The sequence below is a fragment of the Sebastes fasciatus genome, chromosome 8 (genome assembly GCF_043250625.1).
Source record: "Sebastes fasciatus isolate fSebFas1 chromosome 8, fSebFas1.pri, whole genome shotgun sequence".
Taxonomy (NCBI): domain Eukaryota; kingdom Metazoa; phylum Chordata; class Actinopteri; order Perciformes; family Sebastidae; genus Sebastes; species Sebastes fasciatus.
In genome coordinates, this window is record NC_133802.1 from 14,968,818 (window position 1) to 14,988,573 (window position 19,756).

Genomic DNA, 19,756 nt, shown 5'->3' on the forward strand with positions numbered 1-19,756 from the left:
GGTTAGAATATAACACAATACTATTCAACAGCACTACAAACTGTAGTCTCCATAAATAATCATACAGTTGAATCAACGCCTCTCTAAAACACCGTCAACAAAAACTTTAATTACAACCTTCTGGCCTCCAAGTTGATTTTAAAATGTAATTGTAGATTTGCATTTCCCGTCGTTTTGAACACGTCTTCATTCAGACTCCTGACCCGGTCACATAGTTTTCAGCCTCTCTGTCTCTGGTTTATTTTTAATCATCACAGATAAACTGGGTGGATTTCCTGTGGTCGTCCCGGCAGAGTCACAACAGAGCTTTGCCAGCATAGTTTTGAGTCACTGTGACTGTGATTGTACACCCTAGCAGCAGTGGTGGACACAGCAGTCAAATCCTTTACTTGAGACAATTATGTCACTAAAAAGACAGTATAATATGTCATAAATTTCTTAAAAAATCTTAGTATATTATGTCATATATATATACAATATATATATATCATTGTTAATTAAAGGATGTAATCACAAATGTGTCAAGTTCTGTTTATCTTATTGTATTTTTATAGTAAGAATGACTAACACATTAGTATACATCCCTTTCTTTTAAAAATCAGTGGCCTATTTTTTGTTTAATATCCGTAATCAGCGTGGAAATTAATCAGAGCTTTTTATCTGAATCCACTCGTTCAAGGATCCTTTCAGGCGTCAAAGCAACTTGCAGATTAAATTCTCTGAAACACAACTGATTATTGGACCCTTTCCTCCTCCTCCGTCTCCCCGATGACTCACTCGGCAGCCTATGAAAGTAAATCACATTCATTTAAAGCTTATTACATCATTTTAAACACTCAGTGAGCCGAGCAAGAACCACAACTCCTAATTCAGAACTTAACATGCCACACAGAGATTTGTGCGTCTGTGTTTTGTACGGAGCTCACTGACTCTAATGTTGGTAACAAATCTGTATGTCAGTGTTGGATCAGATAGATGATGTAAATCTGAGATCATTTTATCATCATTACAAACACAATGGACTGAGAGAGGTTGTAGGAGTTGCATCATTTAGTTTGGTTACCAAAAAAAAACAGTGACAGTATGATTTCTGTCCACTTTGAGAAAAAATGAAATATGACATGCTCATTGCATCAAATCATTTGTATGTGTGACAGTTTAATTTAACCTAACAGCATTAGGAGCAGTGGGCTGCTGTAAAGCGCCCGGGGAGCAATTTGGGTTTCACTGTCTCTAAAGGACACTTTGACATGCAGACAGGAGGAACCGGCCAGACAAAAAGGCTTTTCTAAGGCAAGGCAAGGCAAGGCAGCTTTATTTGTATAGCACATTTCAACAACAGGGCAATTCAAAGTGCTTTACATAAACATTCAAGAACATTGCGACAAAGTGCAAAAGAACATTAGAAATAATTAAAACAGTTATAAAAACATAAAAACATAAAAACATTAAAGATTAGAAAATAAAAACAAGCTAAAAATAAAAGCTAGGATAGAAGCTAGAATAGAATAAAACACAAAAGAGTAAAAGCTCTAGTGCAGTATCAGATCATTATGTGGTTTAATTAAAGGCAGCAGCAAACAGGAAAGTTTTAAGCTTTGTTTTAAAAGAACTCAGAGTTGGAGCGGTCCTGCAGTTTTCTGGGAGCTTGTTCCAAATATTTGGTGCATAAAAACTGAACGCTGCTTCTGCATGTTTAGTTCTGACTCTGGGGACACTAAGCAGACCTGATCCAGATGACCTGAGAGGTCTGGATGGTTCATAACATAGCAGAAGATCAGAAATGTATTTTGGCCCTAAACCATTTAGTGCTTTGTAAACCAGCAGCAGTATTTTGAAATCAATTCTCTGAGAGACAGGGAGCCAGTGTAGAGACCTCAGAACTGGACTGATGTGATCCACTGTCTTGATCTTAGTGAGGACTCTAGCAGCAGCGTTCTGAATCAGCTGCAGCTGTCTGATCGATTTTTTAGGAAGACCAGTAAAGACGCCGTTACAGTAGTCAAGTCGGCTGAAGATAAATGCATGGACTAGTTTTTCCAAATCCTGCTGAGACATCAGTCCTCTAATTCTTGCTATATTCTTCAGGTGATAGAAGGCTGTCTTAATATGGCTGTTAAAACTCAGGTCAGAGTCCATGACTACACCAAGGTTTCTGGCTTGGTCCGAGCTCTTTCACATCACAGATTGTAGGTGAGCACTAACCTTTAATCTTTCCTTTTTGGCTCCAAAAACTCCGACCTCAGTTTTGTCTTTGTTCAGCTGAAGAAAATTCTGGCACATCCAATTATTGACTTGTTCAATGCACTCACTCAGTGCTTGTATTGGACTGTAGTCTCCTGGTGATAGAGTTATGTAAATTTGTGTGTCGTCTGCATAGTTATGGTAATTTATTTTGTTGTTCTCAAAAATCGGACCCAGTGGGAGCATGTAGATGTTAAACAAAAGAGGCCCCAAGATGGAGCCTTGGGGAACTCCGAAGCAAAATAATAAGGTCAAAATAATCTTAAATACTCTGGAAAAAACAGAAGTCAATATAAAAACTGCATTTAAATTAACTTTATTAAATGAAACATGTATGACAGTGTGAGACATTAAAGCTCTTTTTAAGACATCCAAATATTTTAGCCAATCGTTCGATTCAAGTGAAACATACATTTGCATATCATGTATACACATTTAAATCTTTTTTATTACAACCGTCACAGCCTTGTAGTCCTTTAAATAAAGGCACTTTATTTTCCAAATACTGATTTATTGCCGATATCAAAATCAAAGTCATGTTACTATGGTTACTATGAAGCTAGTAATTAACATACTTGTTGTTTCAGGAGTACACAACTGATTTGCTTTTAGTTATGAAGAAACTAAAATGCATTAAAACTCATGAGAACTTTGTGTTTGAAATATTTGTATGTTATTATATGTTGCATATGTTATCGTTATTTGTGTATTACATTTGATGGAGTTCAAATGTGATCAGCTCTTCACAGCTGAATATTGTTAAAGCTGTTATTTGAGTAGAAGGCAAAACATATCGGTAGGCATCATTGAAGAGAAGAACAGGATAATTGTCCCAGAGGGAAAAAGCACAGTAGCTGCTGCACTTTTTATAAGGCTAGACGAAACAGTTCATTACTTTTTTACAGCCGGTGTCTGCCCACTGCAAGCTTAATATGCTTTAAATTACACTTCAAAATTAAATTATTACTACATCTTGTCAGAACCTGCATCCGGGGAAGGATGCACATCACCTGGGAATGTTTAAATAGACAACTCAAAGAAAGAGAAAACTAATGGCTTCCTTCAAGAGAGGCACTCTCTTACACTAAAACTAAAAAGGTAGTAGCTTTCATTGAGGTATACAATTCACAATCAACAGGTTCTACATCTAATACAGCACAATGTGACTGTAGACTACAGTATGTGGAGTGTTCTAGGAACTAATGGACGGGTTTTCAGAGTCTCTATTTACTACAAATCTCTACATTACTATATATCTGAGCTGGTCGCAGCCTAGATATGAAGGCTTTTTGTGCAAAGGCATGTACTGTATGTATGTGCACTCACTCACACGTACATCACCTATCCAACACAAATCAAAGAATATAACACATATAGCGCTAAACAGATACAGTGTTTAAGAATGTTATGGCTGTAGCTGGTGGGGATTTTACTGCTGATCCTCAGAATTGGTGATACATCCATGTGGAGAAAAGCCTGAGATAAATGGCAAAACAAAGGATGTGAGAGTTATTTGAGGTGAAGAGTGCAGATGTTCCAGATGATAGACAACAGGAAAAGGCTGAAAATACCTCTTTCTGTGCTCCTTTAACTCCGAACACAGTCGCCTGTGTCTGGTGCACTGGACCCGTTCACAGAGTCCTGCAGTATGCGAAGGGAAGGGAGACGGCATTAAGAAAAACACAGAGCCAAAAGAGGAATGAGGAGTTTGTTTTGACTGGCACCGACTGAACTTGAGCTAATACTAACATCTGAGGTCACCAGCCACCAGTGAAACACTCCCTCTCTGTCTAGTTAAGGTACACACAATTTAAGAGAGGTCACATAGTCAACAACACAGGCAAAAATCACATCCAAGGTGCTTGTGAAGGGCCCTGTTGTTTGTTATAAACACCTATATGCTCTAAATCCATGTAAAACATGAAATTACATCTCTGGGATTAACACATGTCGACATACAGAGCATCGAAACCGACAAACAGCAGAAAAAGGTGAGTGTGTCAAAAATAGAGCTGAATATATCAATTGATAATACAGTTCATTAAGAAAAAAGAAACATAAAGCTTTAGAATTGACCTCCAATCAGTTGATAAAATAAATCAAAACTTTATTTATTTGACTCTCTTTAACTTGCTTTCATTCCTCAGCTCCTTAGTTTTCCTCTTTTTGTGGGTCTTTGCACGTTTAATTATTTATCTACAACAGACAGTTTTCTATTTATTTATTTATTTATTTACTTATTCCTCCATTTAAAACATCTTTAAATCTTTATTATATACAGTAATACTCACTACACTGACCTCTGCTCCTTCGGACGCCTCAGAGAACTGCATGTTGGGTAAAGTGGGGGCCTGAGACATGCGGGCGTGCGGAGGGTTGCCCATGCTGTACAGACGAGGTCGTTTAATCTGGTCTTGGCTGGACAACGGAGTGAAGCTGTTTCGTCGGATGAAAGCCGGCGGCGCAGAATTCTGGTCAGACAAGAACAGACAGACAAGGTGGGCTGATTAACACGTGTTTCTTTCCACTAATTAAACTTCTCTGAAATCCCCGTGTCCTGTGTAAGTGACTGTGAGAGGGCAAAGACAGAAAAACAACCACTGAGACAAACAGCCATAAATATCAAGGCTGTTATGTTGGTCTCACCTCATTTAACAAGAGGTTTCTCGGAAAATGTGTTTATATGTTGACGCCCCCTCTGTCTGGGACTCTTTGTTTCAACACTCAACAGCACAAACTCTACAACCAGGGACCAGATATGGAGTTTGGCTGATTAGGATATAAGACAAACAACACTGAATGTGTTATTGGGATTCCATGACTAAACACACATTGATTTCCTGTGCGGCATTTCAAGCTCACTAATGATTCAGTTGCTTAGTGGAAGTTCGCTGTTGGTGAACGGTGTTTAAAAAAGTCCAGGGGCGAGATGTATAAATGATGTACAAAAAACATGCATACAGTACAGTATGCCCACTTGCCACACATAAACTGGTATTTGTAAAAACAGATCTTGTGGTAAAAATGTGCTTATCTCACACAAACTTCAGTCAATGCTAACGAAGAGAGCCAAGGTTGATATGTCAAGGTGGATATGGATTCTAAAAATAAAACATTAATTTAGCCAGTTTCACTGATGTTTGCAGTCCATACAGCAATCTGGAAAATACCAGTTCTACCACTTCTATAAACATATTTTTGAAAAAAATTTAATTTTGTATCCCTTTTTTATGTTCTTTTCCTTTTATCCTTTACTGTGAGGTCACCGCTCCGGTAGCTTTTATTTTAAGTCACTGACCATGAACCGCAACGTCCCTGGTTCGAGTCTGGTGAGGACCTCCGTTCCATCTCTCTCTCATTTCCTGTCATCTCTCTATTGTCTATGAAAAATGGCCAAAAAACACTTCTTAAAAATCATCCTTCATTGTGAGGAACAAGTCTCTTTCTATATGAGCACTACTGACAGATGGAGCAGACAGAAGAATTGATATGCAAATAGGAAATTAAATCTATAGTTGAATTTATTTAACTAACTTTATCTTATTCAGAAAAAACATTCACCTGCTAACCATGCAGCGCTACGCAAAGAGGAGATCCCACAATGTTGCCCAGAAAATGCAAGCAAGCATGAACGCAGCAGAAATGCCCAAACCACTACCTCCACAGCACCTCGATTCAGAAACTATATGATGCGGGTCTTGACACAAGAGAGATTATGGCAGTAAGTGGGTTGGCAACCAAAACATCCTTGACCCGCACCAAGCAACACACCTCCACCTAACAAAAACAGGCAACCCTAGTAGAAGCAGTTATCAAAGTCATCCTACTGACGCTGGACAGTTTTTCAGTGGTTGCACAAAAATGGTAACATACAATAATGTAAATACAGAGCCAAAAAACAAAATCTACCTCATAAAAGAAATTTATAAAACACGTCCTTATATATACTGGAAAAACAAAGTTCGGAAACTTGTGTTTGGTGGATTATTTCTCTGTTGTTACAATGCTAATTGGCATTGTATTTTACATCGTTGGAAAGCCTGTTTATTTACCTTCGCAATGATGTCCAACTTGTAAGGATCATGCATTTGTGGGATGAGCAGCACAGCTGATTATGTGGGTAGCGCCCAAGAAAAATTTGCCAAAATGCTCTGCCAATGGTAAACAGTGTATTCTCATAAGGCTACCAGGAAGCCTCCAATGACTGCCCTTCACCAGTTTGCGCCGGTGTCGACAACACAGACAATGGAACCTGAACATGTGGGGGAATGTCATGTTCAGTGATGAGTCCAGGTTCTGTCTGCCAAAGTTGGATGGCAGGGTCAAAGTATGGAGACGACCTGGAGAACGCTATGCTGATGGTTGCACCGATGGAGTAACAGCTTTTGGCGGGGGCAGTGTCATGGCGTGGGGCGGCATCTCCCTCACTGGCAAAACAAGGCTTGTCATCATTGAAGGCCATCTCAATGCAGGGAGATATCGGGCCAGTGTCGATCCCATACCTCCACAATCTGGGACCTAACTTCATCCTCCAAGATGACAACGCTCACCCCCACAGAGCCAGGGTTATCACAGACTACCTCCACAATGTGGGAGTGGAGAGAATGGAACGGCCTGCCAAGAGTCCAGACCTCAACCCAATTCAACACTTATAGGATCAGCTTGGGCGTGCTGTACGTGTTAGAGTGACCAACACAACCTCGTTGGCTGACCTGCAACCAATCCTGGTTGAGGAATGGAACGCCATCCCACAGCAACGTGTGACCAGGTTGGTGACCAGCATGAGGAGGAGGTGCCAGGCTGTTGTGGCTGCGTATGGATCTTCCACCCGCTACTGAGGCTCCTGACGGTGGATTAAATGAATAAAGTGTAAAATTGCCAATATGTCTTGTTTGTTCCTTGTTACTGAAAGAGAGTTAAATCATCCAATCCACCAAACAACTCAAAACAAGAGTCAATACCAACAGGAGAATACACTGTTTACCATTGACGGAGCATTTTGGCAAATTTTTCTTGGGCGCTACCCACATAATCAGCTGTGCTGCTCATCCCACAAATGCATGATCCTTACAAGTTGGACATCATTGCGAAGGTAAATAAACAGGCTTTCCAACGATGTAAAATACAATGCCAATTAGCATTGTAACAACAGAGAAATAATCCACCAAACACAAGTTTCCAATCTTTGTTTTTCCAGTTTATATCTGATGAAAAGAATGAGTATGCATATTTCTCTCTGTGGAAAAAAGGAGTTTCAGTCGTGAACCTGCACAGAGTTTCATGCATCTGGCACCAGGACTTTTGACAGAAGACTGGATATCTGGCTCCTGAAAGTTGTGTAATTGTAGTTTGAACTCCTGAATATAGCCGTGGTCAGAGCGGTATGTCCAGTCATGACCGTGGGCCGGGTGTGACTGATCCTACAGGCTGCACGCACCAAGCACATGCACTACACTGAACCTGACTGACAACTTCAGACAAATGTCACAGCGTATTTATGTTTACGACGGAGCATGATTAAAGGGTCACAAGCTTACTAATGGTCTGTCCCTGTGGGTGTTGACAGCCTCAACCTTCAGGTCAAACATGTCCACTTTACAACCTGGAAGAGGGAGACAGGAGAAAAATACGTCACAACCCAACAGAGGAAGAAGTTTAGTCTACTTATGAACAGTGAAGTGACTTACCATAAGCAACAGGGGTGAGTTTTAGGACAGTGTGCAGGGGACACTTCAAGTAGGGAAGATCATCTGTGCCAACAAAAGAAAAGAAAACATGAGACTTTCTGTGCTGTTTTTATATGCAGTCATGTTTGTGTTTTTCCCCTCATGTTTGGGACAGTGCATGATGCTGTATTAAGACTGCGGTGCAGTGGGATGAGATGCCAGCCAGAGCTGCACCCACACTTTATGGTTTCTGAAGTCATCAGACTGTGGTTGAGACTTACAACAGACGTGACCACTTACTCTGCCGAACTGACGAAACCCGTGCCTAATTGTGGATTTGATTTTGAGCAGTGTTTTCCACCCTAACCACCCAGTTATTATTCAGGTTTGTTATTTTTCCCTTTGCGCCCACTTCCACATATTTAAACATATAAAAATAATTGTGCGTGGATTTAAAAACATTCAATAAAGCATATGTACAATGGGGTCCAAAAGAGTCCACTATCAAGAACTCGTCTGTTTCATCATTTTTCAGAGATAACAAAACGGTAGCTAGGTTACAGTGTTGCTGTTTCAAACAAGGCAAAAAAAGACATGTTAGTATTTACAATCCAGTCAAAGTTTCTGTCATGTTGTTGTTATGGTTTTATTTAAATTTCATGCATATGGATACTGTTTGTTATATTTTTATTTATTTATTTTTGCCTTGATTCTTGAAACCTACCTACATAATAATGATGATATAAAGGGTCCACTGCAATATGACAGGCCTGTTTTGTCATAAAAAAATATAGGAATGGACTTTATGTTATTCTCAACATGGGGAGTCTGCAATCATCTAAATGTGTTGCATTTTTTATTATGTCTTTTCTTTGTCATTGCTGTTATTTATACTGTTAATACGGTTTTGTTTAATAGTGTCCAAAAAAGAATCTGTCTATGTATCGGCAGAATTTGATGAATGACCATTTCTGACTCTTTTAGAGCATCACACAGTCTTATGACATACAGCGCTGTGATTAATGTCATTGTCTTGCTTTAAAATGAATCACCTCTCGTCTCCCACCCAACTTTAAGCAAAAGTTGAGTCTGAATAAAATTACACATCTCTTCTTCTCCTTATCTGGTCATGTGCAGCTGATGATGCTGCTCAAGATTTAATCTGTAAACACGACTCTTTGTAGTCTGTCATACTTCCTTGTTTGGGTAAAGCCAGATGCTTTGGCTCATATTTGCGAAACGGTATATTGCATAGAAAATTCCTGACTTTAGCACCCTCTTGAGGTGACATCAAAAAAGACAGTGTCACACCACAATTAATTTTTTTCTAAAATAAACAATTGTTTCCTTACTGTCATCTGTCAAATGTAGCCAATACATTTACAGCTAGGATTCTGCTCTGCCACATAATGTTCATCCTATTCATTGCAACTACCCACAGGTCAATCGCTGCTGCAATTAGAGATCTAATTGCTGAGACGGTCCATTTTCAACGGGTCTCTGCTGTGGCCTGGAGCTAAGGTTGGAGTAACACCTGGTGGGCGATACAACACCCACTAACACCAGATGACTCCTTTAAAATATCTAATTACAACCAACCAGTTTGATTTGTACAAAAGCACCATAGTTTGCGTGACTATTTTGCAACAGCCAGGTGTTTCTGTACTTGTGCATAAGTCAGTTAAGATATCCACATTAGATGGTTTTTTTAGATTAGATTGCAGTTGTGCTATGCGTTTTTTGTTGTTGTTTTCCCCTCATTTAAGTGCATCTCTTATTTCATCGCCCTGCTACTCGCACCATCGCAAATCTACAGAGTACGGCAGATTTCAAGGTCACAAAAATGCCTAAATGTTGTAGTGTTGTATGCGTTCTGACTCATGGGAACAATATGGCCTTGAATTTCTTCACTAAGCTCTCTTGTTAAAGCACTGTTCAATTTATCACTTAAGTAAAATTATCCTACATGTTTTAGATAAATGATAAAAAACAGCTGTTAGCAGTGACTCAACAGTATACTGTAAATATGCATATAAAATGTGATGCTTTGTCTAGGCATGTATCATGTTTCTGTTTGTGCATGTAACCTGCGCTCTTATCCAGGAAATAGGCAAGCAAGCAGCGCATGACAGCCTGATGACAGATGACCAGCACGTTGCCCTGTCGCTCCAGCTCCATGATGACTGGCTCCAGCCGCTGGACCAGGTCCTGGTAGGACTAGAGAGAAAAGAGCATAAAATCAAATTTGGTTTTGTTTTGTTTCATTCAGTATTTGCAGAAGATAATTTTCCAGTTTATTATTAAACTAGAATTACCGCCTCACAGTTGTATGCCTCCGCTAACTAGTTAAGTTGCAGTTTACATCCATGTCGGTCCAAAATGTCAACACAAATGTTCACACACATTTGTGTGAAATACTGATAATTAGCATAGGACTTCTTGAGTAATGGCCAAAAATTTTATTTTGTGAGGTGACAGTGACCTTGACCTTTGACCCCCAAGATCTAATCAGTTCATCCTTGAGTACTAGTGAAAGTTTGTGCCAAATTGAAGAAATTCCCTCCAGATGTTCCTGAAATATCGCTGTTGCCGGTACGGAGACATAAAAAACATAATGTCCAAAACCTTAACAGACCCTAATCTGTCAGGTACAAGAAGGAGAAAGCGAAAGAGAAGGCTTTTACCTCTCCTCCAGGGTAGCGGTAATGGTACTTGTCCTGGCTCCTCATGGCAAACTCCTCTGGGTACGTTTCCTCAATCATTTCATAGGACATTTCTTCACACACTCCCTGAAACACAAAGTAATAAAAACACTCAAAACACACGCATACACAGTGTATGTCTGTCTCTTTGGTTATACATCAGAGGACATACAGCATCTATTTCATTAAGGATCTTCCACTGCTCGTAGGGAACTCCCAGCTCTTCAGCCGTCTGAATGGTGCGTCTCAGTTGGCTCGTCCAAACCTTCAGGTCTGACAGACGGTGCTCTTCCGCAAAACCCTTCAGTGCTGCTGAAAACTGACGAAGAGAACATATAAAAGATTTATGCTGGAGAACCGACACCTAAATACAAAACAGAAGCTACACAGTGAGTGAACTCAAGTAGTTCTTCCCATAAAGGCCCTAAAATCTGTTGATTTGTAGCAGAAGGATTTCATTCACGCCATCCAACTGGATTTATGCTAGAAAATCCGTTTACATATGGAGGACAGAACCGGAGAACAGAAATGACTTGATTAATAAATTAACGCTATGAAATGTACCAAAAATAATATAATAAATGTAGGCGTTAATTTATTGATAAAATGTGACATAAATTAATATTTCTGTTTTAATTTGCTTCTTTATTTATTTACCTTTGTATTAATTCCCCTATTTATCTGCTCTTCTATATAATGTTCCTTTTTATTTGTTTATTTATTTATTTTATTAACTTAAATGTATTTTTGCATTTATTTTTCATTCTTCAAAGGGAAAATCAAATAGAAGAGTAGATAAATAGGGGAATTAATACAAAGGTAAATAAATAAAGAAGCAAATTAAAACAGAAATATCAATTTATGTCACATTTTATCAATCAATTAATTTCTGTATTTATTTTTAATATTATTTTGGTACATTTAATGGCATATTAATTTATTTATCGCATCATTTATTTATTTATTTTTTATTTTGGCAGGTGTGTTTTCCATATTTACAATGCGTGCTTGAACTTTGTTGATTTTATTACTTGCCAAATTAACTTGTAAAGCTTGTTATGTTGTACTGGACATAATATTAAAAAGGACTAGTTTGAAATTTTTGCATATATGCTTATTTGCTTTCTTGCCCAGAGTCTGTCCATTAAATATGAAGCTACAGCCAGCAGCCAGTTAGCTTAGCTTAGCACAACGACTGGAAACAGGGGGGAACAGATAGCTTATTAACATACTATATAAGACTTTTGGAGATGCTGCCATCTTTATTGAGTTTACAAACGCAAGAGTGAGATGATTTACTAGTGCACCTGTTTGCCTCTCTCTGACAGCTCAGAGTCTCCCCCGATGCGTCCCTCCACGTTGTGATGGCTCTCTCCGTGCCGACAGAGGTAGATGGAGTGGGAGTGTACGTGGATGTTCATGAGGTAGTACACTATTTTACTTTGGATGTAGTCCTGCACCCTGTTGACCAGGAAACGACGGCCGACATTGATGACCTGGATGAAGGACAGGTTCCTGTGGGTCAGAGCGAATAGAGGACAACAGAGAGGGAGTCAAAACATACTGTAACTGAAGACACTGAAATGTGACTCAAGGGCAAGGGAAGGGATATCTTGTACTTTTGGTGTAGTCTAAATATCCTGATATTTCATCCTTCGCACACTTCAGAACATTGTGTCATTAACCTTGATAAGTTTCAAGGAGATCAACAACTATTCCTCCTCTCTACAAACAAAATTAAAGAAAAAGTATGTGGACTTATTCTCAGTTAGGTTACTTTAATAATTCCTTACTATTCTTATGTGCAATACTGTACAAGAAATGTGCAATAATTCAACAGTGCAATACTCCATCAAATATTTATACTGTACATTTAAGGAAATACTCTTATTTTATTCTTATTTATATTATTCTTGCATTTATATTTAACACACTTAATAGATCCCACTTCTCAACTTTTTTTTAATTTGTATTTACTTATTTACACTGTAGTTATATACTGTATGTGTTTGATAAACATATTTGTACATATTTCTTATACTTCTCATTTCTTGTTCTTATTTTTGTAATTTATTTATATTTCTCTACATATATTGTGTTATATATTGTGGCATAGTGTACATTCATTTACATGTTACATAGTCCTTTATTTCTATTTGTCTTATATTTCTTAATGTTTTATATAAGTATAAGGAACTGTAATGTCTCAATTTCTCCCAGGGGATCAATAAAGTCTTTTCTGATTCGGATTTATTTATTTTAATACACATAAAATGAAAATATTATCAGTACATATTTAAAGAAATCAAACAAATCACAGCATTAGTGGTTTTCCTGGAGCCACATGACCTACATTTCTGACTAATTAATGCTACTTTTGGATTTACCGTTTATCAGCTCCACTAATCAAAAGCCATTAAATAGCAGACGATAATCTGGATTACAAATGAGCTCATGTTTCCACCTGCTGGACAGTTTCTGAAAATACATGTTCAGATATTCTACAAGGCCAACACTGGGAAATAATTTAAGACAGTTTAGCCCTAGTTTAATGACTTTTAGTGGTGAGAAGCATTAAACAATGTCAAGGCAAAAACATAAAGAAATGCAACTAGTAGCGTCCATAACGAAATTACTTCTTACTTGTCGTGTTTGTCCGGATCTAAAGGTCGGTACGTCACTTTATAACACTCTATTCTCTTCAGGAAATCCTCCATGACACTTTCTCTGTCCCTCTCGGGGTAATCTGGGCTGGACACCTTCACATCCTTTGTGAAAGAGACATTTATAGAGATGATGACATCCAACGACTGAAGGACTAAACTATGCTTGTAACTTAAAAAAAGCATAAAAGCATCATTTACCAGGATATTTGTAGCGATGACATCTGGATCGTCACATATCGATTCAACGAAAAACACCTAACAAAATACAATAATCATTAGAAATTCAGAATTCATGGGAAAATGTACTGACCTTAAAGATTAAAACTTCAATGTAACTCTGACCTTGTAGGAGTTATCCTTTACAAAATTAAGGATGAGTTCCCTCCTCTCTCTGGTGGTGTTGGTGGCATCAAAAACCTGACAGATAACACAAGATATTCAGACCAAATTACAATTACAATTAATATCTATTAACAGATGCACTGTTGAGTTTTTGTGTCCTTACAGCGATCTGGCCTCCCTCCTCATTTAGATAGGCCTTGACATCCTCCAGTGCCACCAGAGCACACTGCCTGTGGAAACACAATGAGTAAATTGATCAGGAAATTTTGTTAAACAAACATGATGTAGTCAAAAGAGGCATTTGCATGGCAAAGTAACCAGTTGATTCATTGGGCGTAGTGATCACGACCCTGTAAGACAAACCTATTCAATTACTTTTTTAGAAGGGCCAGACATTTACATTTCCTATGTCTGATGTGCAAAGCTAGGAATTTAAATGTGAAAACAATACACCATTTTAATCTTAGTAGATTCTTGTTTTAATAAACACAATGTTGCATTTAACATATTTTTATTCAGTTTGACTCTCCTAAATTCCCTCTGCTTAAACAGCCTGGGTTAAAGCTTTTTAACAAAATGAGTGTTTCTGCGCTTAACAAGACATAACTAATGAAAGGGCAGCCTACTAATAAAATTATGATATTCTAATAATCACACTATGTAAACATGCACTATGTAAAGCAATAAACTTGGTGTTATGTTAGCAGGTTATTTAAATAAAACCCAGTGATTGGAAGACATTATAATTATTGTTTTTAAATACTTTTTTCATATTTATAAATGATCAAAGGGCCAGTTTGAGGTTGTTTTAGGGCCCGATTCAGCCCATGGGCCGTCAATTGAATAGGCCTGCTGTAACACACGCAGAGGGACGAATGTGGGAAAGGGGTCAATCTACTACACCAGAGGAGGTCAACACAAAGACGAACTCTCTTACTCACTTTCTAATCAGCATTGCTTCCTTATTGTCATGTCGGAAGAAGTCATAGGACTTGTAGGACTGCACTGCTTCTCTCCTATAAACTCCAAGGTTAAATACTGCAAGAGAGAGAGGAGAGAGAGAGAGAGAGAGAGAGAGAGAGAGAGAGAGAGAGAGAGAGAGAGAGAGAGAGAGAGAGAGAGAGAGAGAGAGAGAGAGAGAGAGAGACAGGCAGAAGCAGTGAAGAGGATTACTATCTGTGCTTGGCGTTATCTTTCATCTCAACCACATCTGCCAAACCAGTTCTCCTGCATTCCACTTAGTTTAAAACATAGTTGTACAACCACAAACAGAGTCAGTTGATAGGGGCTGGTGACATATATTGAACTACAAACTAGCACAGCATTGCCTTAAGCACAACATTTTCAGATAAGTATTTTTTTTGTTATTATTACCTCCGCCAAGGGCGATGTATATGAAACCTGCCCTGGCGGAGGTCAGCGCTCTCTGAGTGCACTTCTAGTTCTGTTATTATTATTTATCCTTTATTTAGCCAGGAAGATCCCATTGAGATACAATATCTATTCCTCCAGGGAGTCCTGGTCAATATGGCAGCAGTTTCACATAGAAAAAATTTCACATGTTAGGACACAAACAATACATAAAAACAACGCAAGAGAAGAGCGGCATACAGGCCAATACCAGCAATATCCATAAAACATCCCACATGCGTCAAGGATTATGTAAAACAGCAACGTGTTTCCTTCAAGGAAGTTTTTAAAAAACTGTTTAAAAAGGTATTCAAAGAAGGGAGTACTTCTAAGGTAATGATATTTGGCAACTCATTCCATGAGCAGAGTGCATAAAAGGAGAAAGCAGTTTAATATTTCTGAATGCCATTACACAAAACATATAGACGTTTTTATTTTATTCTTATTTTATTGTTGGTCATTGGTGCTTTATATATATACACTGTATATATTTATAAAATATTTATATATACACCTATTTTTCCACTACTTGTGTACATAACAGTCTCGTCTATTCCTCACGTTTATTTGTCCTGCTTTGTTGTCCTTGTCCCTAGCTGTTATTTCTATTTCTGTGCAAGTACGCTTAGAGAGACGCATAAATCCAAAGTCAAATTCCTCATATGTACAGTATGTACTTGGCAAATAAAAACTGATTCTGGATCTGATACACTGGACTGTCCCTTCAGGAAATAACACTACTTTCATTTTACAATCACTCTGATATTTCACAGGGCTCACAGAGGCTCTGGATCTGATCTAATCTTAACTTGTTTTTATTGCTCGCATTCCCTGTGGACAGATCAAAAGTTACAACCTGCATAAAACTGAAATATGTATTGCTTCTGTACTGACCCTTAGTTGGCACTCCAATCCAGTTGAGGTAGCGTGTCAGCTTCTTGGACATGTAGGTTTTCCCTCTAGCTGGCAACCCAATCATCACTATCACAGTTGGAGAGTTGGTCATGTAGGAGGCCCAAGCTGCAAGTTTGCACACACCCAACAACCACCATGCATACACATAAACACAACCAGAGATTTTTGTTATTAAGCATACAAGAGTGTTTGTAATAATAGGGCAGATATTGCATACTGTATACACACACATGTACAGAGGTAGGGTTGTGAAATAATCCAATGTCACCCCTACAGTGTTCATCTACCAGCTGGTTAACGTTTAGTTTAACATTCCCGTCATACAGTCGTCATCTCTTGACTGCTGGTTAATGTTTCTCCTGCTGCTTAGCAACCCAGTTTAGTAATCCTGTGTAACCTTGTTGGCCTGGACATGCGATGGAAAATATTTTAACAGATTTTTCTCCTCCCTTTTCTTTCAGTGTCGACAAAAGACCATTATCAGCTCAGGGATCTATCAAAACAAAGACGTGGCAAGACGAGACTTGACTCTAGGCCCAGCAGAAAGCAGGTTTTCGTGTTCAAGACATATTTGGATTGAATAATTTTAGATCCATCTCACACTCCTGATTAAAGATTCCTCAAAGTCTGACTGTGAAATTAAAATTTGTGACCCGAGCTCACTGACATTTTTACCAGCTGACTCTGAATGTCGACCTTGCCCATTTGTGGAAAAGGAACAGTAGGTGTTGTAGTAACCGCCTTTACAAATACCAAATACACCCACACACTGTATACACACTAAGAGTGACAGCAGGTGCGTCAAAGTTGGCCTTTAACAATCAATGCCTGCTGAGACCTTATCACATTTCTTTACTCATGGTCAACAGAGTGTGAAACGTGATTAAAAGGACAAGTTCACAATTTACAGGACACTGTTAAATAATAGTATAATAATTATAGCAATATTAAGGTGCACAGAGTTCAATAATTAATACAGCACCGGTTATTGCCTCAGACAATGAGTCAACATTTCACACACACACACACACACACACACACACACACACAGAGGACAAACAAACCACTCACAGCACTTCTTCTCATTGACCCTGAGGTCTGTTCTTTTGGCCTCAGCTGAGCCGCCTGAGGCAGCCGCAGGTCTCTGCTGCCTGCCAGCCATGACACGTCTGATCGGTTTCCTGCTGTCCTCTCTCGGCTGGCCTGGGGACGGTGGCGAGCTCTGGTCACTGGCAAGACAAGGTCAGCATCTCTCTGTTGAGGAAAGCCCGATGATACAGCAAATGCCAAGTGATGTTCAGGTCCAACGTAAAGTGATATTACTGTCATATATTTTAGGATGCCTAAGACATGCAGTGAATAAAGCTCACTAAGATCATAGCAAGCTCACAATGATTTCACCAGTGTTTCCAGTTATGATACTCTAGCACTGTTTTATATCAAAACATTTGCTGGTGACAGCTTTTGCAAATGTGAAGAATTGCTTGCTCACAAGTTTTAGGGCTGCAACCAACTATTATTTTCCATGAATGATTAATCTGTTGGTTATTTTGTAGAACTATTTGGTCAAATAGTGGGAAAATGTACCCTCACAATTTCCCAAAGCCCAAGCTGACATGTTCAAATGTCTTGTTTTGTCTGACCAACAATCCAAAACCGAAACATTTTAGTTTAATATCATAGATGACTCAGAAATCCAGCAAAATATCCACAATGGAGAAGCTGGAACCAATGAGTTATTAGCATTATGCAGCATGTGGGAATCTGTCATAGTTGTTAGGAATAATTATCTATAATTAAGTTATTCTATTAGATGTAACCCATAAAAGTCATTACTGATTTCCACATCCTCCTGCCCATATACTCTCTGAGGTATAATGAGAGAGGATTACTGAGCTAGTGGAGTATAATGAGATTTGGAGCAGCAGTTGTATGTCAGTAGACAGCAGAGCTGTCTGGTACATTAAAGGTCCCATATTATAAAAAAGTGAGATTTTCATGTTTTTTTATTATAAAGCAGGCTTAAGTCCTATATAAATACTGTGAAGGTATCGAAACACTCAATCCAGAGGGAAATACACACAGCCTGTATTCAGAAACTCTGTATTTGAAACAAGCTGTCAGGATTTCTGCCCTTTCGTGATGTCACAAATATACAATATTTAGACCCTTGACACAATTTTAAACGTAAACATTCTAAATGTGTCCCAGTTTATTTCCTGGCTGCAGTGTGTGTTAATGTCATTAACTGACAGGAAGTACACATGGACCCAAACTGTTGCCAGGCAACGTAATTCTGTTAATTGCTCTAAACGGAGCATTTCAGACAGAGGGTAAATACAGGCATATTCAAATAAAGTTGTTTTTTGAACATTACAGCATGTAAACATGTTCTAGTAGAAACACAAAATACAAGTATGAACCTGAAAATGAGCACGATATGGGACCTTTAAGTCAAATACCTGACAGTGTAAACTCTTGGCCTGTGAAGTTCATCACTTCTGCTTTCACGACCTGAAGTGTCATTTAAAAACACAATGAAATGTTGTAGCAAAGCCGGGGAGGAAACCCCTAAATGTGTAAACGTACCACAGATCAGCAGGTGTTCAGTAATAGTCGCTTATTCGTTGTTATAATGCTGCAGCCATCAGTTGTCCTCCACCGCCGCCGGACTCTCCTTCTTCTTCTTCTATCGGATGGTTTGGCTCCTCCTCCTCCCGGTTGTCTGCCGGAAGTTCACTACTGTCAAGCTGATAACTTCCGGTTGTGCTTTCCAAAATAAAATCCTTCAAAGACAGCATCTCTTTGTAATACTTTGGAAATTTTGAAAAACACCAAAAAATTAACTTTATCGTAACCCCGCTTATTAAACCTGCAGTAGGCAGAATATTTTTGGCATCATTGGGCAAAAATTCTACAAAAATAACTTTTTTTTGTATTGTTTTTTGTACATGTTCAATTACTAAAAATTTTTTTTTTCAACACGTTATAATCTGTAAAGTTCCTGCATGCAAAAGTACATGAGTATTAGCATAGCATCAAAAGTATCAAAAATAAAATTAATGGTACTATCAATGCAAAATGGCACCATTCACAATGTTATATTTATCATCAATATTATTGGATTATTATTTCTGATGCATTAAACCTGCAGTAGGCAGAAAGTTTTTGGCATCATTGAGCAAAAATTCCATAATAACCTTTCAGCATATATTCAAGTGTTATGAGAGAAAACTAGACTTCTGCAGCTCCTCATGGCTCTGTTTTCAGGCTTTAGAAAATCCTGTGACGGGATACTTTGGCCAATCACAGGTCATTTCAGAGAGAGAGCGTTCCTATTGGCTGTGCTCTGACTGGTGGGCAGTGCTTGGTATTTCCTCAACTGATCTCAACATGACACCACCACAAACGTTCTCATTTTACAGCTAAACAGTACACTACAAACTTGAAAACATCTGAGGCGAGAAATTGGCATTACAGTAACAGATTATTGATTCATATTTGATCAGCGCTGCCTAGTTTGACCGTTTGATTGGAGTTCACGAGTGATTGACAACTGCTCAGAGACGGCAGACTCCAGCTCGGTTCTGATTGGTTGTTTTCCTCCGGTCTGTGAAATCTTGCCGATGCCATAAGGAGCACCGGAGGACACAGAGGAACATGATTTTTTTCAGATTACCTGCCTCATGCACTAATGTCAGGAAAAGCATAATTTTACCATTTTCAAGGTGTCGATACATTTTAACACATTTGAACTATTTTTATGTTTTTTACATGTAAAATCTTAATCTATAAAGTAATTAATGACTAC

At 38.5% G+C, this 19,756-nt stretch overlaps 1 protein-coding gene across 4 annotated transcripts; it reads right to left on the bottom strand.

Moving 5' to 3' along the window:
- Positions 1–2,544: 2,544 nt before the first annotated feature.
- LOC141772583 (6-phosphofructo-2-kinase/fructose-2,6-bisphosphatase 2-like) lies at positions 2,545–18,676 on the bottom strand. Of its 4 annotated transcripts, none has more exons than XM_074643712.1 (17): positions 18,535–18,676; positions 17,017–17,199; positions 15,925–16,050; positions 14,562–14,658; positions 13,784–13,850; positions 13,621–13,695; positions 13,477–13,533; positions 13,256–13,380; positions 11,920–12,127; positions 10,785–10,931; positions 10,595–10,699; positions 9,998–10,127; positions 7,932–7,994; positions 7,782–7,846; positions 4,545–4,715; positions 3,816–3,885; positions 2,545–3,720 (listed from the first exon to the last, which is right to left on the bottom strand). In XM_074643712.1, the coding sequence occupies exons 2-16, from the start codon at positions 17,105–17,107 to the stop codon at positions 3,832–3,834; spliced, it is 1,581 nt and encodes a 526-aa protein (XP_074499813.1). In that variant the 5' UTR covers positions 17,108–17,199; positions 18,535–18,676; the 3' UTR covers positions 2,545–3,720; positions 3,816–3,831. The 4 variants fall into 4 exon arrangements, 3 of the variants coding, with proteins under 3 accessions (XP_074499813.1, XP_074499811.1, XP_074499814.1); XM_074643710.1 differs by having other exon boundaries at positions 4,536–4,715; XR_012594931.1 differs by lacking the exons at positions 2,545–3,720; positions 3,816–3,885 and adding an exon at positions 5,543–5,624 and having other exon boundaries at positions 4,574–4,715.
- Positions 18,677–19,756: the final 1,080 nt, after the last annotated feature.